We start from the raw sequence: 22,397 nt of genomic DNA on the forward strand, positions 1-22,397 counted from the left end.
TGCAGTGAGACATCTGCAGACATTGTTGCCCATCCAGTTAACATTACTGTGAAACTGGTGCAAACTGAGTGGGATTACCAAATTATGTTGATCGGAGGGCATGCACAGCAAATATCCATCTATCCATTTTCCGTACTGCTTATCCTCACTAGGGTTGCGGGCGTGCTGGTGCCTATCTCGGCTGACTCTGGGAGAGAGGCGGGAACACCCTGAACTGGTCGCCAGGTAATCGCACGGCACACATGGACAAACAACCATTCATACTCACATTCACAACAAGGGGCATTTTAGAGTCTTCAATTAACCTACCATGCATGTTGTGATGTGATGTGGGAGGAAACCGGGCGACCTGGAGAAAAAACAAAAACTCCACACAGCCGAGGCTGGACATGAACCCAGGTCCTCAGAACTGTGGGGCAGATGTGCTAACCAGCTCTCCACCGTGCCGCTGCACAGCAAATAGTGTCAGCAAATTGTGACGGAGATAATAGTTGAACCCCACTAAAAACATTTTTTTTTTTTAAAGAGGCAGCATTTAAAGTAATATGCAATACATGATGCCTGTTTTTTGACCCATCTCTATTTCCTACCATTAATGGCTTTTCCAGGAAAGTGAAAGTCGTGAAAAAAGAATTTTTTTAAACCAACAGCATGTTTTGCCAATACTTGTAACATATGTTGCAACTTGTTTTCAGCAGTTTATGACAGAGCACAGCTGTGACAGGAAACAAAAGTTTGCCGCAATCCAAAATGCCACAGGAAGGGTTGATGGAGGTCACATCACAAAGCAACCCGACAAAGTACGATTCGGCTGATAGGCCTCTTCAGGACATAGTAAACAATGGAGGAAATTCACATCTGATGTGAGAACCCCTCACACCTCCACTGAAACTATTACTGCCCTCCAGAGAGCAACAGTGGATAAAAATCTCACTGGTTCAATTCAAAAGTTGACTTCGAACTGATCAGAGGGGGTTAATTAAAAAAATAAAATAAAAATAAAAATAAAATTAAAAAAAACAATAAAATAAATAAAAAAATCACCCAAAACTGTCAACTCAATATATTAATAAAAACTGTTTAACTGTACTTAAATGAACAAATCCCAACTCCCCATTGATTATTCAACATTACCTTCCTTATCGTTATTGTAAAAGTGATTTAACATGCTCTGTAAATTGTACTTATATGTACTAATTTTGCGCAATGACTTTTGACATCAAATGACTCCAGCTTGAAGACTACTGTACATTTAATCATCCATCCATCTATTTTCTGTACCGCTTCTCCTCACTAGGGTCGTGGGCGTGCTGGGACCTATCCCAGCTGACTCTGGGTACACCCTGAACTGGTCGCCAGCCAATCGCAGGGCATATAGAAACAAACAACAATTCACACTCACATTCACACCGACGGGGAATTTAGAGTCTTCAATTAACTTAACATGCAAATGTTCATTGTAATGTCACTACCTTAAAGGGGCGGTTACCCCATAGTGGCAGGGTGGACAGCAATTTCAGGGACAGATGTAAATGCAACTAATGATTATTTTAATAATCTGACTAAGCCGTCAATTATATTTTCAATGAATCAGATCACAAAAATATTTCAATTTCAATCCCTTTATTAAAAAACAGGACATTATTTCAATTGACCATGCAGAAAATGCACTTACAAACTCAAAGTTCGATGTTTTCTGTCTTATTTTAATTAAACAAATATAAGCAGTGTGCTTTCATTGAGGACTACAGAAATATAAGAATATTAACTGTTGAGAGGCTGAAATTCCAAGTATTTGGACTATTTTGAGTATGTCTCGAAACAATTCATCCATTATCAAAATAGTTGTTAATTGATTCATTGTTGAACCTCTAAATGAGACTAAACCAAACATTTAATCATATTTACAGTAATTATAGTCAAAGGGTAGAGTCAATACAACTATTATTTGCCCTTAAGTGCCACCCTGCAATTCCACAAAATGCCACCTCAGTGATTTTTAAGCAGTCTTGCTTCCTTCATTCAACAAGCCAAATTTCCTGTGAAAGTGAACAGACTCCTTTGAGCTGGTGCCCCGATGTGCCAGACCACCGGCTCCGGGGAACTGAATGAGGCACAGGAGGGGAGGTCAGAGCTTTGAAGAGGTAGATGGGGTGACTTCCAATTAAAAAGCCCCCAGGTTGAAAAAGTAATTTATGTCAGTAATCAGAGGCAGGAAAAGCCTGCGATGAAGGCGATCAGCTGTGACGTGTGTATTGTCCTACTGCGTCCTTCCACCTATCGTCAGCAGGAAACTTGGGAGCGTGCAAGCGGCCTGACACTTGGAGGTGCTCCAAAAGGAAGTATGAAGGACGAACTGAGACTGGATAGAATGAGCTCATCAACGTCGTAAATACCCACTTTGGCACACTTTGATATTGTTTCAAAAAAACGTAGATCATTTAAATCCCCCAGCGACGCACACATTTGCTTCCTCGCATAAATACAACAAGCTGTTAAATATGGACATGTGATTGTTGGCATCTGGTGGTGGTGGACATTGAAAGATAGTGAAACAGTGAGCAGTGAACGACAACCCCAACACTACAGCATCAAATCAACTTTGGGCCTGAGTATCAGCCTTACCCGCCTCTTCAAGCGATCCCTCTCTTTCAGTGTCAGCGTATCGGCCTTAGCAATCACTGGGACGATATTAACTTTGCTGTGGATGGCTTTCATAAACTCCACATCCAAAGGCTTTAGACTGTGGGGAAAAGGATGATAATATGAAAAAGAAAGCTCTCAAGGGTGACAAGAGGCCAGAGAGAGATCAGGTCATTACACTGAATAATGAAGAAATGACCCAATATTCAATGGCATTCATATAGGAATAAAAATGTAATTAAAGGGAGAACATTACCATTAAACCAGAAGTTTAATGTCAGTGTCAAATGAAGTCTGCGTGTATTTACTTACCCGTGTCCAAAAGGCGATATGAAGTAGAAGCAGCAGTGCACCCTGTTGTCCACTATATGCCGTCGGTTGAGGCCGCTCTCGTCGTGGAGGTAGCGCTCAAACTGATTGTCGATGTACTGAATGATGGTCTTAAAACTTGGTGCCATGCAGAATTGAGAAAGAGAAGGACGTGAGCACAATCAACATGTAACCTTGAGATTTGAATGTCCCTGGCCTGAACCCTGAAGTTGTATGATTCGGTGTTTGAACAAAAATTTACACCTGAGGCAGCACGGTCCAACTAGTGGTTAGTAATTGTAATTGCTGTAAAATAGCTGTAATTTCACTTTGTGTGGGTCATAAACTGTTACTTAAAACAACTGCCTGTTCAGTTAATAATTAGGTTTCATTCATTTTGTTTTGTTTCATTTTGTTGCTCAGGCAACATTTATTCTAAACAAATCTAAAGTCAACTGGCATTCCTGAAGGGATTTTGCTTGACCTTGTAGGTTCCACTGTTAACAGTTTACAACAGGACATATCACGTCACTAAAATGCATCAAAATCACTTATCCACCTTCAATTATCTGCCAACAATTACATTATCTTTTCTGGATGCATTCACTATATTCTAGTCCAGAAGTGTAACACCGCTGGCATGTTAGTCAGGTGGATAATAGGAGGGGATGTAGTGAAAAGGGCGTTGAGGACAGGAGGTAAGGATAAGAAAGCACACGAGTCCCGAGATGTTTTCAGTCCTGCTGCTGCCAAGGCAAATGAACACACCAGTCCTGGCTGTTGATGGCGTCGCCGTAGCCCGGTGTATCCACCACAGTGAGGCGGAGCTTCACTCCCCTCTCTTCGATCTCCACGGTAGACGCCTCGATCTGCACCGTCCTCTCAATCTTCTCTGCGGAGGGAGAGAGTGGTTGGTGGGTGTCGAAAACATAGACAGAACCCCAGCGGTCTCACAATATTGATCATTTCTACAATGGCTTGTGCAACATTGTCACAACCTCCGGCTCCACGCAGGTTATGTGGAATTATGTGTTTTTGTCATATAAAAAGTCTGTACTGAATGATCCTGGGGATGGGGGAGGTTATCTGGATCAGTTTAAAGCCAAAGTAAGGCATTCTCAGCATTCCTGTTGAAATAATGCGCAGCTGGAGACACTGTAGCAGACATTTCTCTATTATTACAGTGTGTGCGTGCATGTAAACCCGCTTGTCTGTAGAAGTTTACCTGCAGCGCCAGGAATGTAGCGTTCAGGGTAGAGATCAGTGAGGAACAAGCTGTTTATAAGTGTTGATTTGCCCAAACCAGACTCCCCTGAGAACAAAGAGAGGCGACATACAGTACAACTGGAGTGTCAGAACACTTCAAAGCATCTAAACTGCCATCAAGCGCTATATGAACTTCGAGTAATGAAACCCACCTACAACCATGAGGGTAAATTCAAATCCTTTTTTTACAGACTTTCGGTGAACTTGGTTTGGGAGGTTTGCAAACCCCACGTAGCCAGCTGCATCAGGGAACTGCAGGAAACACTTAACAATTTAGTTCTGAGGCAACCTCAAATATTAATGACAACACATTTCATCACCACCATTTTGCTTGTGCATTTGCATGCATGTGTGAGTCCAAATTCACAGTGTGACTCACCTTCCCTTTTTCTCCAGACTGAGACATTGCTGATATGTACGGGATAGGCCTGTCAAAGCCACCAGGAAAAAACAAGAGATTCTCTTTCAGGAAAATGTTTTTTTTAAGCCAGTGTCTTAATTTAAAACCCTCACTAGTACACATCTCATCTAATTCTTTGTTTCTTCAACTTCCCTCTGTGTGGCGAACAGATTATGCTGACCTTTGATCTATCTGTAGTAAGTACAAAGTAGTTTAAGCATAAGAACGTTTTGGAACACATTCTTAACATCAGATATAGCGCTACACCCTGCCTTTGCAGCTATAATAGTTTTCCACTCTCTCCTTGGAATCAGTGGGATTTTTGTCCATACATGCAGATGAACATTTATGTGGTAAAAGGTCACTGATGCTGGATGTGAGAAAGGACCTGCTAGCTCACAATCTCTGTTGTGGTTCATCCCAAATGTGAGCCATTGAGAACTAGCGCTGGCTAGTCATTGAAAAAAAAAAATTGTGACAAAAAAATGACAGATTTTTGTCATTTTTAAGTTAAGTGCAGAAATTAATAGAGAAAATCGTATCTTTCAGATGAATACTCATCTCAATAAAGTTTAGTGGGTTTGATATATTGGGGTTAGTTCATTATTCCTTTTCCTGATTCATCAGTGCAACAACTGTTTCAACTCACATTTCCAAGATGGCTGCACATGAAACCAGGCTTCACATCCCGTAAAAACATTCCAGAAAAACGATTCAGCGACATCTTGGGCGGCAGTGCATTTGCATGTGGGTATAAGTGAATTTAATGAATTATCTTTTATGAAATATTGACAGATTTGACAGGTGTTTGGGAGTAAAAAAAATCTGAGGAAAACCACAATTTCTGTAAAAAAAAATTCTTATCCAGAAGAAGTAATCCTTGCAATATAAATCCCACATAATTCACTGTACCCATAAAACTCTAAATCACTCTACTGACAAATATGGCTGATGGCATTAGCTCACTCTAGTTCTCAGTGGCTCATATATTTGATGGGCTTGAGTACAAGTTCTTGTTCTTCCGCACCAAACTCAGCCAAATATGTGTTTATGGACCTTTACTGTTTTGTGGACTGGGCCATGCTGGATCAGAAAACGGCCTTTCCCAAACGATTCCCGCAAACTTGAAAGCATACAATTGTCCAAAATGTCTTATTTACGGTCATATTTCACACATCTTTTAGTATCTGAACATGGATTCATTTATCTCAAGCAGGAAGCATGAGAACAGGACAAACCACTTTTCGCCAGTTCCATACAAACACTTCCATTCATATTGAAGATTGCACTCTTGATAGAAAAGTACTTCTGTACTAAAGAGCCCCCTGGAGACAAAGTTTGTTCCAAGACCTCCATTAAACTGTTGTAGTGGTCCCTGTGCACGTTCCTACTTCTATGACCCTGAACAGACGACAGAGCAACAAGCCAGCATGATGAATTAGCCACATAATGACCGAGCAGGAAGAACAGGCTCCATTTTATCATCACCACACTGGCTCTTGACGTGTGGGGTGTGATAAGCATAAGAAGGAGGCAAACGGCTGTACGATGCCAAACGGAGATGTACTCACAGGGAAAGTGGCATGGGAACCTTAACTGACCTTTCTCCACTGGCATGTCACACGTCGGTGGACACTAAGTGGTCATATTTCACATGGTTCAACTGAATTAGATGGTGGCAGCCCACACATCAACATGATAGTGAGGGGACTATCTATCAAACTGACAATGTGGTTTCGGCACAGCTGCACGGGGAACAATGGTTGTTTATTCCTCTGCTTCCCAAGTCTTCCTTTATAGGTCGACATGGCAACATTAACATCAGTCCTGATTGCTAACTCTGAGGGAAGAATTACAGATGTTTTTGGTGTTGTCCCCATTTCATTACCATTTCCCCACTAAAGTGAGAATTCTTTGTCTAGCTAGCGTTCAGGTACGTATGGACCAATGTCATATATACACCATAAAGAAAAGATGCCAAAAATTGGAACGGTTTGCATTTGTTATTTTGGTACATTTTACAACTTTGGACAATAGAAATACAGGAAGTCAAGCCATCCATTTTCTAAAGTACTTGTCCTCATTAGGGTCGTAGGTGAGCTGCGGCCTATCCCAGCTGGCTTTATACACCATGGACTGGTCGCCAGCCAGAAAAAATACAAACTGGGTACTAAACCACCAACTAGTTCCCAAGGTACAGTCCATACAATGGAAATTGGAAAGAAGTCTGGGGCAAGGTAAGGGTACACTGCCGCTTTGCCACTGTACACTACCAGCTCTGCTCAACTCTTCCTATCTTAGTTTTGAGCGGTCAGTTTATTCTAGTACCTGCTATTGCCAATGTAAAAGCGTAAATAGGAGGTCGACCTAAGTATGATTCAACAAATGTAATTTAAGTCAGATTTTTAAAAAAAAAAATCTAAATTAATTGTCTTATTATAATCTATTTCATTTTCACTAAAGTTTATTTTAAAATGGACTTCTGATCCAGTTGTTTACATACCTACCAATACAAGCAATACACATCCTGTGTATTCTGATCATGAATATCATGTGTTTGTTCCCGACACTGCCATTTACTAATCACTATATAATTTTGGGGGTTATATTATCACATTTCATGGTAAGTATTTAACGCCGGCCACACACAGAGCAACAGACTGAATTGTCGTGCAGTGTGTGGGGTTCAGCAGCAAGTTTTCATTGTCGGTGAACGCTGTTGCAATGTCACAGATTTAACAGCCAATCAAAAATTCACAAGCTTTCACAAAAAAAAAAAAAAAAAAAAAAAAAAAAGAAAAACGGGTTAAGTAAGACCGAGCGTGCTGCTGGCGGTGGCGCGGCGCCTTACCAATACAGTATACAGTTTATATTGTGTTTTACACTAATACTCAACTCCATTCACGATGAGCTTCTTCCGCGGAAATGCACTGGTGCAGTCAGTAAATGGGGCAATCAATCATAGCCAAAAAAGCTTGGCGAACTCCCCGTGTTAAGTTGCGATACCTAGCAGAACTAAGGGTTGATGACATGATGGTTTGAACATAACTTTAGCAAGCTTAGGTTCAAACCATCATGTCATCAACCCTTAGTTCTGCTAGTTATTAGGGACTCTCCGAGGATAAGCCAATCTGTTTTCCGGGTTTGGTCACGATGTTCCGCATATAGCCGACGCAACGCGCGAGGGTAGTTGTGACGTTAATTTCGGTCGACAGCAGAGAGGGATATTGGCCAACGTGGCGGCTCCCTGAAATGGATGAAAATTGATGAATTGTTTTAATTCTTATTCCACAAACAACATATTCTAGCAACAAGAAAAATGGCTTTAGTTCCCCTTTAAGTAATTCAAATCATATTATTGGTTTTATTTTATTTGTGAATTCAATCAATGATTTGAATCAAATAACCCCATTAGTCACACAAACAACAATGCAGAAATAGTCTAGTATCCAGCAGCATTGTCATAAACGCATAAGCAAATTTTAAGTACATTAACTTGATAATTGAATGATTCAATGTCTTATTCAAGTAATATAATTGTCAGAGTAAATTATATTGACAATATTATCTACAGTATCAGACCGATGACAATGACTGATTGTGATTCTTTTTTTAGTGAAACGCAGAAACGCAAACAATGAAGGGCCTACACACTTGGGCTTGCATGCCCACTTACATAAAAGTGTTATTCTCGACCAGGTCTGTGGGAACCAGCGTTATTAACAACATTTCAATATCACAGTGGTAACATCACAAAGACAACACAACAGGGCAGACAAGCAGGAGGCACACTTCATTAATAATGGCGATTTAATCAGCTGGGTTGTTGAGCTGCTTACACACACACACACACACACACACTCTCACACGGCTATTAAGAGGGCCAGACGTGAGGAGGATTAAACTGTTTGGGCCAAAAAGGAAAATGCCACCTTTAGTGAAGCCAAACGTGTTGGCATGTAATGCATTTACAGTTGATTTATGGGCTGGAGGCAACCCAAGCAGAACTACTCACCCTCCAGACAAGCAGTGAGGGTCCTAATGTGGTGGATAGAGAAACACTAGAGTGTTTTTATGTAATTCTTATTTTAGTAATACTACACTGTGGGACCATAACGACAAATGTTTTTTTATCTGGCAACACATCATAGCAACCCCGCAGGTACTTGATTAAATTAACATAAAAAGAGATGTTTGGCACAGGTAAAGACACCATTGTTGACACGGGGAGGGGGTGGATTATAAATAATTACTTTCTGCGGGGGGGAAGGCAGTGGTGGTGGGCAATAGTAATAAAGATGTGATATTAGCCTTTAAGCTGTGGTTTAAGCAACACTTAACAATATGATCCAGAGGGCAGGAAAAGGGCTACAATAGATGGGATGGGAAAACCTTTCAACCATGAGGAAAGCACTGGGCCTCTTCATAACACAAACATCAAGTTTAAAGTTCAGGATGGACCCGTTATGGTTATGGGAGCACGATCGGAAATGACTGAAACAAGTGGGAGTCAAATAGCAACAATGTGATATCCTGACACTCTCGTCCACACAGCTGCTGTACAGCACAAAGAAGATAACTAATGATGATTAAATATGAAACTAAATCTTCGGGTGCAGATTAAAAGTGCAGATGGACAAGAGGTTTCTGTAAATATGCTTGACTAATGGCTATTTGACACTTGAATATACCTATGAATCCCTACACTTCCTAGGACAAGTTTACCTCCAATGATGGTAAGAGGTGTGTAAGAAAGGTTCAAGGAGTGGTGACACAAAACATATATTACCTTCCCCTTTATTATGGGCCACATGTTGAACCAGCACATCTACATAGAGATCCTGTGGTAATTGTTCCGTTCAGTGCACAAGAGATGTGGCACCTGAGACTTGACAGCCAGTGTGTGGACCGGGACTTCAAGTGAGCGTGACTGTGTTAGAGCGCCTCATTGTTGGGCGGAGGTGTGCATGTCATGCAGAGAAAGGTGGACTAACAAGGAGGGGGGAGAAAAGAATGTCAAAGTCCAGCATGACAGCCAGCATGGAGACATGGGCTTTGCACTGGCCAGGCGCACGTTGTCACATTGCCTCATTGACTACCCAGTGGTATATATGACACACCCACAGCGTTTGAGAGCAGCGAAAATGGCTTGATTCTTCACAGTACTGAAGCCTCAGTCTATAAAGTACTTTTGTTGGTTATTTAATCATTCAAATTTTGCAGGGTTGTTCATACTTTTCTGAGGTGTGTCAAATTATAATTTTTTTGTCTTGAGTTTGTTGTCACCTTTCTGTCAGGCCAATTATATATTACTCGTGCACTCACTATAGTAGTCTCACCACGCTGCACTATTTGCATATCTGTTGTTGACCAATGCTGGCCACTCATGCCAGAGTAGCATCTGCACCACTTGCACACCGACTGAGGAGTATCTGCAACATTTGCACAATCAACATTGTCCCAGATTATCTATCGCACTACTAGTCACTTTAAACTGCATACATTCCTTGAAGTCTCGGTGCCCTTTGCACAATGGTCATTGCACCGGACTATTGCTATATTAGTCAATCAAACTGCTCTAAGTACTAGAGGACTCTGCATCTTTTTGCACAATAGTAAAAAAAAAAATAATAATTTTTTAATATAAATAAATAAATACATTGTACCGGCATTACCAGATGACGAGCAACCCTTTATTACTCAGTGACTGTTTTTGTCAATGTCTTTATGTCTCAAAAGAGTTCTCCGTCAATTGACTGTCTGTTGTCGTACTAGAACGGCTCCAACTACCGGAGACAAATTCCTTGTGTGTTTTTTGGACATACTTGGCAAATAAAGATGATTCTGATTATGAAATTTACAAGACATTAACTTTACAGGGACTGAGTTTCTACAACAATACAACGGGTTTCTGTAATGGAACATTTCTGGATTTACGGTCAGAAATTCTGTCCAAAGTGCCGCATTTACTCCAATAGTATCTGGTGATTTTTATCAAATCAGCAGCAGAGTATACTGCTGAATTAAAGCATCTATTTGAAAGGTGGTCATTTTTTTGTAGAAACGCTTGCCTGGAGCTGTGCAGCTAGGTATGCTGCTGTCTGTTGTTTGGTTGCTGGAGAATTCCGTGTTATCATGGGAATGGATTCTTGGCTTTTAATAATATCATGCAGTTGGAGGTGGAACTAACAGTTCCATGCTAACATTTATGCACGTTGCCTCTGTGCGCCAGCCTTTAAGGACAAGCAAGACTGCACTTGTAAAACCAAGCCGATGTTTTGCTCGCCAATCTGCTCGGAAAAACGGTCGGGCTCACAATCAGAAATGTTGAAGTTGTTCAATATTTATGGTCGTAAATCTCACTACATGACAGATATCTGGATTACGGGAAGAGACTCACAATTGTTGGCGGAGATTTAGTTGTGTGTGTGGTGTGCTGTGTTGGTCATCTCAAGTACACCACACATTTGGTCTCTCAAATTTAGAATATCGGTATGTGTGAACCTCATTATAGATGTTTTAAGTCATGTGTTACTTTTCAAAGCACATCAAGGGTTGGTTTTTCTAAAGAATAGCCCAGTCCTCCACCTTTGTGTGCTACTTGGAATTCTGTAGAATGGGAGGAAAAGTACCTTGAAAAAAAATGCAGGAGGTTTTGACAGAAAGGAGATTTAAATACGTTTGTGTTTCTTGTTTCCGGATATTGTCCACAAACAGTATTGTATTGCGCCTTGTTTTTCTTTGTTGAATTGACCGGCGCCCTGCTGCTCTGTCACGCTATTTACGGAGCAAATCAAATCAGGGTATTGTGTAACAAACCAAACTGTACTGCTTGGTATATAATAGAGTTAATTACAGCTAGTGGCGCCACTTGTTATTTTTTTCCCCCCATACATGCATTTTCTATACAGCTTGCGCTCATTGGGGTCACTGTTGAGTTGGAGACGATCCCAGCTGATTTTTAAAAAATTGAGACATGGTGTCTATTAATACAGTGGATGAAAATTTTAGTGTTTAATTAAAATTGGAGTTATGTAACAAGAGCATTCACTAACAGCGCAAGAGTACTTGTCAACATGAATCAAGTTGTTTGTCCATTCACACCATACGACCAAGCAGGAGGACGCCTCCCCTGCATAGCTCGTAATGTCAGACAGATGTCTTACTTGGCGCTCCTGTGCCGCTCACTGTTTAGGTCACAGGAAGGAGAAAGGTCAGAGAGCGGTGAAGGAGCTTGGATCGGAGGCCCGGGATGTCTTTCGCTACGCTAACATATTGTCCTTGTGCGGATTTGCGCTCGGCTGCGTCAAAAGCTAAATTGTTTCTAAAATAAAAGGGCTGGCTGACAGCCTGAGATTACGCCTTTCACAGTATACACAACTTGGCGAGAAAGGAAGCCAAATTTGCACATTTTCACTGACTAAAAACACAATCAAAGATGGATGATAATTCCTCAATAGTGGCCCTCTGCCACATTTTGGACAATGAAAATACATGATTGTTTCCCCTCTGGTATTGTGGAAGAAGACATTTACATTTGCGCCACTTTACAAAGGTCAAGAATTCATCAGATGGCAGAACCGAGGAATATTAACACAAGAGGGGATTTGCGGGTAACGTGTGAAAGTCAATGATTTGAATGGACTGTCGATTCAGCTTTTTTTGTGGTACTGCTTTAGGAGGACAATAAAGTAGAGTTTCCCCACCGCTTTGTATAAAGCAGGACAACGGGATAATAAATGAGCTCTATGGAAGCCTATTTTCAAATGAGACGTTGGCTTAATGGCGCCTTTAATAATAGCTAGTTACAGTGAGGGCTGCTTGGAAAGTGTGTTAAAGACCAAGGCAGTAGTTGCACTAACGCGTAATTCATGTTCAGTATCGTACTGCCTTCCCTTGGTAGGATGCTTTACAGCTATGCTTAATATCGATGCATTATGAGGATTCATTTAGGGGTAGACTGGGTAGCATGGTGGGACCAGCCAATCGCAGGGCACAAGGCCAGTGAATGCAACATCTAACCCTCATAACGTCATTCCATTTTCTACACGTTCGTCCTTATTCAGGTCCAGGGTGAGCTGGAGTCTATCCCAGTCAATGACGGGGCACATATTGACAAATAACCATTCACACTTACACCTATGAACAATTTAGAGTCTTTGAATGAGCCCACCATGCATGTTTTTGGAATGTGGGAATAAACCTGAGTACTTGGAGAAAAACCACACTAACTGGGAGAGTATGTAAACTCAGTAAGGTTGGAGCTGAGATTCAAAGCTCCTAACCGCTGCTGTCCCAATTTCATATAAGAATACACAAGTAACAGGCAACACACAACATTCACATAATAAAACAAAAATAGGCAACACACGGACTAATAATTACGTTGAACTTGGTTTAAAAAAAACAAAAACAAAGTTTGGCTTATGTTTTATATGATGTATTTCAGAGACCTTTCTTGAGTAAGTTTACCCCGCTGTGGAGATGGCCTCTAGAACTAGAGTGGGTGTCCACTGTCCACCACACCCTGTTTGTCTGGCAGACACACACAAGGACTTTCTCGATACAATTTTCCACCATTAGCATACAAAATGTGCGCGCAAGGGTCTTTGTGTACGTATATTTAAACTAACCACGTTCGGAATATACGTTTAATCAACTGAATTGTGTGAACATAACGAATAAGGCCAGCAACGGTTGTTACTTCGACTGTTGTCATGTTGCCAGCCAAGTTCGACTGTGACCTTCCTCGCGCTGCTGCTGCCTTTGGTTAAATCTTTCGCACACTTTGAAAAAAAAAAAAAAAAACACACGCACACACGAAACCACACGCCTTACCTGAAGTTTGAGATAAAGTTTGTGAACAAGAGCGTTTCACTTGAAGCCGCCGTCCCAGCCCAGGAAAGGAGACGCGGAAGTCGCTCAGCATGAGACCGCCCTCGTCCCGTTTGTGTTCGGTTGTCCCCTGCAGACGCCATTATGGCTCAGCTGACAGTCGACAAGCGTCTTAATTTTTGATCCATCATGGCGGCCACGATGTACAGTTTCTTTAACTGTCCTGCACTAACTTTTGTTCAAAAAAAAAAAAAATAATTAAAATAAAAAATCGTGATCTTAAAATATATATGCCAACTCTGAAAAACCGAAGTACACTTATACAACTTGGCTAAAAATGTACATTTTCGCGCCATGTTATAACTTTTTTAGTTAGATAACATTATCCTGATTTACTTCTTTCAGCCAATTGCAGTTTTATGCCAGATTTTTACTTTTACTATTTTAGCCAACTTTGAAATAACGTTTCAAATAAATGACCCCAAAAGTATAATTCAGTTTATTAAAAAAATAGTTGGGGGTACTATTTAAATTGTGGAAAAACAATACAATAAATAAAAGTTTTTTTTATTATTATTTTGTATTTGATAGTTTTGCATCATCAATTTACTGTATCAGTCAATTTTAAGTTACCACCACATAACAGTCAAGTAAAAGTGACGTCGCATGTTCAAGATAGACATTTTCCATATTTAACATTCAAGTGGCATTTAAAGTTTTGTCCTCGTTGGGCAAAGCCTCACATTTTCACATATGTCAAATTTAAAAACCATTAAAATACATAAAACAAACTCCCTGGTAGTGCAAAATAGTACATTTGAGCTGGAAGCCCCCCTCCCTTTCTCAATTCTCTTCATCGTAAATAAGTGTTCAAACACACAAAGCGAGCTGGACCGCTTGATTCATCCTCAAAACTTCCCTGCCCTCCCATTGGTCCTCCGCGGATGCGGCTGCAGCGGATTGGAGGAAAGTTTCCACTCGGACTCTCACACATCCCCGCCCAGGCGAAAAAAAAAAAACCAAAAAAACATCGGTGGTCCAGAGTTGCTGCGAGTCCAGTTGTTTTCACACTAGCACAAAAGAACTGAGCGCTGCCGTTGCAAAGAGATGAGCAAATAAAAAGCGACTACAGATAGTAGTTCGTGTTAGAAAGAGAAGGGGAAATCAAGAGGAGAGAGTTTTTGGACGAATACCTGATTCGAAAAAACAAAAAATTCAATCAAAAATAAAAAGCGAACATGGTGTCGGCCGGGCTGGAGATTCTGGGACTGTCGCTGTGCGTCGTCGGCTCTCTACTGGTGATGGTAGCGTGCGGTCTGCCCATGTGGAAGGTGACCGCGTTCATCGAGGCCAACATCGTGGTGGCGCAAACCATCTGGGACGGCCTGTGGATGTCGTGCGTGGTGCAGAGCACCGGCCAGATGCAGTGCAAGGTGCACGACTCGGTGCTCGCCCTCAGCCACGACCTGCAGGCGGCCCGGGCGCTCACCATCATCTCATCGGTGATGGGCGTGCTGGGGCTCATGGTGGTGATCGCCGGAGCGCAGTGCACCAACTGTATCCGCAACGAGTACGTGAAGGCGCGGGTGGTGAACGCTGGCGGGGTGATCTACATCATCAGCGGGCTCTTCGTGTTGGTGCCCCTGTGCTGGATGGCCAACAACATCATCTCGGACTTCTACAACCCGCAGGTGCCCGGCTCCAAGAAGAGGGAGATCGGCGCCGCGCTGTACATCGGCTGGGCAGCCACCGCGCTGCTGCTGATCGGCGGCGCAGTGCTGTGTTGCTCCTGCCCAGCCGGTGGGAACACGGGATACTCGGTCAAATACGCGCCCACCAAGAGAGCCACGCCGAACGGGGACTATGACAAAAGGAATTATGTGTAGCCACACACAGACTTTTTTTTTTTTTTTTTTTTTGCACCTGCCTATTTTTTCTCGATTCATTCAATAAATTGGACCATGTTTTTCTATCTTCAGGACTTGCCTTTTCCCCCCTTGACTCATTCAGTAAGCTGGACCATGTTTCTCTATCTGCTTTTCCCATTTTTTTATTTTTTTTTTTTGGGGGGGGGGGGGCCTACAACTAATACCGACAAAAAGGACTACAGTATCTTTGTTAGGTACATGCTTTTGTAAGTTTTATTTTTCATGATTGTTTTTTCTTATTTTTGGTAGAACTCATGCCATTGACAACACGTACTTTGCCTGCCAACCTGTACAGTAACAAAAAAAACAAAAAAAATTGCACTCCTTCATAAATGTTGACATGAAAACATGTATACGAGGTGTGTCAGAAAAGTTCCATCATATATTTTAAACCCAAACCAAGACGTTTTTCCCTTCAGTGTGGGCAGATGATAAAGCAGCGCATTTACGGCGGCATTTGCTTGGTTCAGTGCGCGAGAAGAGGTACCTGCTCACAATGCCCCGAGCATCCAAAAGATCCTGGCCCAGAAGAACATCGCCTACACTGTTCCAACCTCCCGACACACCCGACCTGGCTAGGTGTGACATTCTTTCCTCATCGAGATGGCCGTGACGACAGCGCTGTGGACGATTCCTGGAAGGATCCTTCCAGAGGTGCACCAAGGCGCGGCAGACAAGGGTCGGAAAGTGCATTATACTCCAGGGGGGATAACTTCCGAGAGGAAAACATGTCGTTTGGGTCTGACATATATCTTTGGCGACCGCAGTCCTGGAACCTTTCTGACACACCTTGTAATACTCAAGAAACTGCGTATGTGCTGGGATTGATGACTGGGACATTTCTGTCCATTATTCCAAGCACCTGCTGGCATCGTGACCACCGCAGGTAGTCTCATTTCATTTCTTAAGTCCCTGGAATTGTTTGCTTTTATTGTTTGATGTAGTGACTCACGATTCCTGTATAAGATGCAGCAATATTGTTTCCCTTTTTATTAAGATTAAACTCACTTTATTTGTCTGGAATCTTAATCGAGAGTGTTCTTGTAGCAAAACAAACAAACACACAAAAAAAACATGTTCTTACTGTGCATGCACAAACCTCCCGCCTATGCACGGCGGGAGAAAGTATTTCGGTGATGCATAGAAATCCAGATGACAATGCCCATTCAGCTTGAGTGGGGGTCCGCTGTTCAACTCACAATGCTCCACAACCCCCACCATCCCCTTTTCAGAGCACCCTCCGCCCTCCCAGGACCCCTTCGCACTCGCACTCAGTGAAAAGGCTTCAAATTAAGGCTGTAGAGAACTTGCTGGAAACGCTCTTCCAGGAAGTCACCGCATTCATTAGTCAGCCTGGTCGACAAAAGAATATAGCCACTACGCTCAAGATGCAAAAAAATAAAATAAAACATTTACGGAAAGTTAAAGTTAAAGCCACTTTTGCCCCCCATGTTAAAAGTGTGACTGAATTCCAAAAGCTTATCCATACTTGTTTGCTGCTCACTTAAGAGTCTTAGCAGGTCATATGCTCTCTTCAAAGTTGAAAATATGGCAATGCATACAGTCAGCCGAGTAGGAGGTCACTGAATAGCACAGCTAGGCTTTTCATAGAAGACAGCAGGTGGTCCTTAACTTTAATATTACTCTATTTCTTAAACACCTTCAGATTGAGCCAATGAATGTAAAATGATGAACAAACTTAAATGAGACTTATTAAACCTTTAAGCTAACAGTTTGTCAACGGGATGTAGGGGGGGCAGTGGGGGGGGGATCAACTGTTGTCACGGTGATGGATCTTTTACACTTTTACAACTTCCTCTCAACACCGGTGTAAAAAGTTGAGCACATAAGTCAATTTTTGACCTCGGAAACAGCAGTTTGATGGAACAATAGCAGCTCAATGCCCACTTAAAGCAAGCAGGGCGCTTTATAGGGCACAGGACCATATTTGGTGAGTTGCATTTGAGTTAAAGTGGACACACGCACGCCTCACTATAACAGGTGGATCAGTCAATCAGGAATGACAAGCAATATACCCCCCCGCCCCAAAAAAAAAAAAAAATCATGGTATATCATTCGTATATTGATTTTTATTTTATTTTTGAAAGTCTTGAAATGTACTTCAATAATTTTTGGGGCTGGAAAAGTTCAGTGTATTTAAGTGATTGCCCTTGGGAAAATCCATCCATCCATCCATTCAGCCATTTCTTTAGCATTTGTTCTCATTAGGGTTGTCTCTGCCAGCTGACTTGGAACAAGAGGTGGGGGCACACCCTAGACTGGTCTCCACAGGGCACATATCGACAAACAACCATTCATAGCGAGGGCAATTTTGTCTTCAATTAACCTAATATGCATATTTTTGGAAAGTAGGAGTATCTGGAGAAAACCAACACCAGCAGGGTGAGATTATGCAAACTCCTTATAGGAAGGCTGAAGAAGTGATTCAAACACAGAAGACAGGCTAACCACTTGTCCTCTGTGCGGCGGTTAAGCTAACAGTCAAGTAATTCCCTCCTTTTTGAATCGACTGCTTCAAATTAACACAATCAATCAACAATGAATTCCACAAAATTGACCATAAATGATCAATCAAGGTGGCACGGTGACCGACTGGTTAGCACATCTGTCTCACAGTTCTGAGGACCCGGGTTCAAATCCGGCCTCGCCTGTGTGGAGTTTGCATGTACTCCCCGTGCCTGCGTGGGCTTTCTCCGGGTACTCCAGTTTCCTCCCACATCCCAAAAACATGCATGGTAGGTTAATTGAGGACTCTAAATTGCCCGTAGGTGTGAATGTGAGTGCGAATGGTTGTTTGTTTATATGTGCCCTGCGATTGGCTGGCGACCAGTTGTACCCCACCTCTCGCCCGAAGATAGCTAGGATAGGCTCCAGCACCCCCACAACCCAAGTGAGGATAAGCGGTATGGAAAATGAATGAATGACAACATAGTAACTACCCACACACAGACTTTTGAGTCTGTGTGTGGGTAGTTTGAGAAGCTTTCTGGCCAGTTCTCCTAAGGCTTCAAGCGGAGGATTATGATGCTCAATAACCTGAAGTTGGTTCAGGTAAAGCTTTATCACTCTCTGAAGCATCTGCTGAATTGAGCTTTCATTTATGCTGCGTTCAAGTGCAGCCCTACAGATAGACTTTCCCCAGCTTTGTGGAAACGCCTGCTCTAGAAGTTCGGTGTTTTCATCAGTTGTCGGCCGTCTGCCGTGCAGTTTGTCAAGAACAGATCCTGTTTCAAGAAAATTACCATGGAAAGCGTAAATTGTACTATGCGTTGGAACAGTGTGACGACCGTAAAGCTTCTCAAACTGGCGCTGAACTGTCGTTGGGGCAGAAAAGCTTCTTGCCAGGCAGCAATTTTGCAACATTGCACTACTGTGAAAGCCGAAGCTGTCAAATGCTAGTGGCTGTACGTCTGTCCGAATGGTACCTGAAATGACTTTCAGGACACGCTGTATATTAATGAGCATAATCAATTTGGCTATTGGGCTATTTTATAATGGCTACTGTCACAAAGAGGCAATCAATTAACAGAGGGAATAACTGATGACTACACTAAGACACTAAATAAGATTAGTGTTACTCAGTTATGAGACTCATTCAGCTGCTACACAAGGACTGCCTTGGTTGTTCTTTTTTTGTCGCATTGTTAGTTCCACGGTTTTGCTCATTGCAGAGAGGTTGACGACGCGCAGGCAGTGTGTGTGTAGGGGGGGGTTCATCTTTAACACACAAAAAAAGCCTCATTCCAATGAGGAGGCAAAGCAAATGGGGCCAGCGACGTCACCCAATTGACATTCTCAATGGTAACCAGACAGAACCTGCTGTTGCCAAGCTACCGGAGGCTATAATGTGGTAGTATGGATGGTCCTAATAAAAAGGGCCGGCCAGCAGACATTCCTGCCATGAGTGGGCACGCACGCATACGGCCCCAGCAATGTGGACAACGAATAGAGGGGAGATTTACTTACAGCTTGACATGAACTTTCCCCTCTCAATCGGGCCTCAGGTCAGGCGTGTTAAGTCACTTCCCTAATGACCGCACCTGATACAATCAAACATGAAGGAATCTCCACACGTTTGATTGAGTCTAGTTTTTATCTTATCAGTCACAACACTACGTATAACTGCACCATCTAATGAGCTGTGTCAAAAAAAAAAAAAAAAAAACTACACGTCACTCAAGTGACCTCCGCCAAGGCTGAAAAGTTCACAAAAGTGAAAGAAATTTAGTGGAGCAGCAAATTTTTATTTGATTTTGCCATCGCTTCATTAGCTAGCAGGCTAATTCCTGACTGGACTGTGCCTTTTTTGATTCTCGTGTGGGAGAATGGATTCATTGTGAATTCAAAAGGCAGAAAGAGAAAGTAAATAGGTAAACAAAAGAGAAAAGCAAATGGCAGCTGCTTTATTTGTACGTTTACAAAGGGTCCTCGGTTACCAGTCACAAACCACATTTTGTTGTTACGAATAGGGATGTCCCGATCCAACTTTTTCACTTCCGATCCAATACCGATACTGCAGCCTTGAGTTTCGTCCGATAACGACATATGTCCGATCCGATTTCAGCAATAATAATACATAATTTACTTAGTTTGTCCTATGTAAAGTTAGAAAAGGCTTGATCAAGTGATATTACTCAAACAGAGAACAATAATCAGCAACAGTGGGCATGCAAAAAAAAAAAATGACCCATTTATTATTATTAAGTAACTGCTGTGCACATCTTGGACCTCTGAGGGGCATTGTGCTGCACGCAATGAGATACACGCATTAAAAAAGAAAGCAGAAGTCACAAGCAAATAATATTATAACTCATTTTTCAGAGTTTGAAGAATATATGCCAGATAGTATTGTTATGTTACCTGTTCGTATGTTTTTATACAGCGTTTGTGCACCAATATTCATTAGTTTGAGAGATATAAGTGCCCCAAGTTCGATGCTAATTTTCGTTAGGTCATCAATGGTGTTTTTCATTCATTGCATGTTAGCTTTGAGCTAGAGATTTTTGTGAACAAAAATGAAGAAACCAAGTCTGTGATGTATTTCAACATTGAATACGTGTAATTCCCTTATGTCATGTCTGTTTAGTTTTACAGTGAACTTCAACTGGAGGGTCAATAAATGACTATGGTTGCAAAATTCACTCTTACTCCTTGCTATTATGATAGCACCTGTTGTTGTGATCACGTGGGCTCTGCTCTCCACCCGGACGCTGCTGAATAGAAGTGCTGGGGCGAAGTATGGAATGGTAAAATTGGAGATTTTAGATCCAGTCCAAGCCGTTCCTTGTCTTTTTTGCTGATATCGGACCAATTTCCGATGTGAAAGATCGGATCAGGGCACCCCGAGTTACGAATGGTGCGCAATGAAATAGTTCTAAAGCCTACTTTAAGGAGTTAAGGTAAGGAATTTTTCTCTTTTTTGATACACTTTTTTAATTGTTTCATTGATTGTTTTATTTATGAGCTAGAAGTGTAGTTTTTTTTTTGTAGTGAAGTTTTTTACAGATTGCCTTATGAGAGCCAGCAGGTGCACTTAGAGGCTAAAGCTTACTCACAAATAGCAAAGCCAAGAATCAGCATGAGGTGGTTCAGCATGGAGGACAAATGCAGCATTGTCCAATGAGTCAAAACACCCCATGAGGCATTTGTCTGAGAAACAATGAAAGAGGTAATGTGGGTACAGATGGAGATCGGGGGGTGTTTAAAATCCCCTTCACAGGTTCGTAGTGATTTACTACACGGTGACTCATGGCTTGTGTCACGGCCCACTAACACCAGCACTTCCTGAGCAGCGGACAGTGCAATGGGAAACAGGAAGGAACGTGGGTGAGGCCCAAGAGTGTATGTGTGTGTGAGGACACACTGTCGAGTTTAATTAGTTTGATTTGCCTGTTCGACCACTCCTATTGCTATTTACAAACACTGCAGCACAGTGCAACTGCTGGGGTGGAACACAAGCTGGTTCCCATAGGAAGTATGGAAATGTTTAGTTCGAGGGTCAGACTGTCAACATCCTATAGCCTTTATTAAATATATAGGTAATTTCAAAGTAGGGTTGAAGCGATCAAATATTTTTCGGATGGGTTATTCTACCGATTTTCCCAATGTGCATGTATTATCGTCTACCTGAGGTTACAATCCTCAAATTCCACACTAGTATATCTGTGACTTGGAGTGTGTGTGGCTTGAAAATGTGGAGGCTGGCCAGGTGAGAGACGTGGGAGTCAGAAAATGAGAGTCTAGAGTTTGCTGCCATGAGCTCAGGTAAGCAGGCGCCAATTACTTGGCTAACCGTTAGCCAGTCTGCATTTTGAGTGAGTGAGTGAGTGCCTGTGTGTCAGTTTTGGCCTTAGCAGCTCGTGTATGAATGTGCTTATTACTTGTTTATTTTGTTACCATTTGCTAAATAAAGCGATTGAAAGTGCACCTGTGGCTGTGTCTATCCTTGACCACTTGTGGGGGGATTACAATATGTTCTAAATAGCGGTGGTAGGCTATATTAAATTAGCTTACATTGATACCCTGTGTTGGCATTCATAGACATGCTATTATGGTATGTTAGTTATGCTTTGCAGAGACACATTGCACAAAAACTTGTCTGTCCTTTACACACTCCTCCTGGCTTGCTGCCATCACTCCAATTTATTTCTACACATAGTGGTGCGTAAGTCTGTAGTAGCATTAGTCTATCCTCCAATACAATTATATATATATATACATACATACACACACACTATATATTTTTTGGCTTAGCTACGATATTACTTGACAATATGCCATGGAACACAAGATAAAACTTGTTAAAAGAGAAACAAAAGCAGGGCTCCCACTAATTAAAACAACTACAGTACATTCAGAGCATAATGGTAAGTTGTATTTTCAATCATTTGTTTTTACTTGCTTCTATGCTGGTACAATATGTCGATGTGAAACCAGTCTGTGTCGCGAAAATGGGTTCGAGACAACTTTACTGTGCGGAAAAAAATTATGTCGTC

General features: G+C 41.9%; 2 protein-coding genes across 3 annotated transcripts in view; one reads left to right on the forward strand and one right to left on the reverse strand.

The window, feature by feature from the left end:
- The window catches only part of zgc:63587 (uncharacterized protein LOC393431 homolog), a 28,440-nt gene extending 14,829 nt beyond the window's left edge, over window positions 1–13,611 (reverse strand). Inside the window, exons 1-7 of one of the 2 annotated variants that reach the window (XM_061767587.1) lie at window positions 13,457–13,611; window positions 4,598–4,646; window positions 4,371–4,470; window positions 4,178–4,264; window positions 3,721–3,844; window positions 2,956–3,090; window positions 2,626–2,743 (exon numbers count right to left, since the gene is read on the reverse strand). In XM_061767587.1, coding sequence (XP_061623571.1) covers window positions 2,626–2,743; window positions 2,956–3,090; window positions 3,721–3,844; window positions 4,178–4,264; window positions 4,371–4,470; window positions 4,598–4,646; window positions 13,457–13,596 — 753 coding nt within the window. In that variant the 5' untranslated portion in view covers window positions 13,597–13,611. The remainder of the gene's footprint in view (window positions 1–2,625; window positions 2,744–2,955; window positions 3,091–3,720; window positions 3,845–4,177; window positions 4,265–4,370; window positions 4,471–4,597; window positions 4,647–13,456) is intronic. The other variant, XM_061767588.1, reaches the window with a different exon arrangement.
- Window positions 13,612–14,268: 657 nt separating this feature from the next.
- On the forward strand, window positions 14,269–16,404 carry cldn5a (claudin 5a). Its single transcript, XM_061767598.1, has one exon. The coding sequence runs from the start codon at window positions 14,692–14,694 to the stop codon at window positions 15,337–15,339; it is 648 nt and encodes a 215-aa protein (XP_061623582.1). The 5' UTR covers window positions 14,269–14,691; the 3' UTR covers window positions 15,340–16,404.
- Window positions 16,405–22,397: the final 5,993 nt, after the last annotated feature.

The sequence above is a fragment of the Phyllopteryx taeniolatus genome, chromosome 3 (genome assembly GCF_024500385.1).
Source record: "Phyllopteryx taeniolatus isolate TA_2022b chromosome 3, UOR_Ptae_1.2, whole genome shotgun sequence".
Lineage (NCBI taxonomy): Eukaryota > Metazoa > Chordata > Actinopteri > Syngnathiformes > Syngnathidae > Phyllopteryx > Phyllopteryx taeniolatus.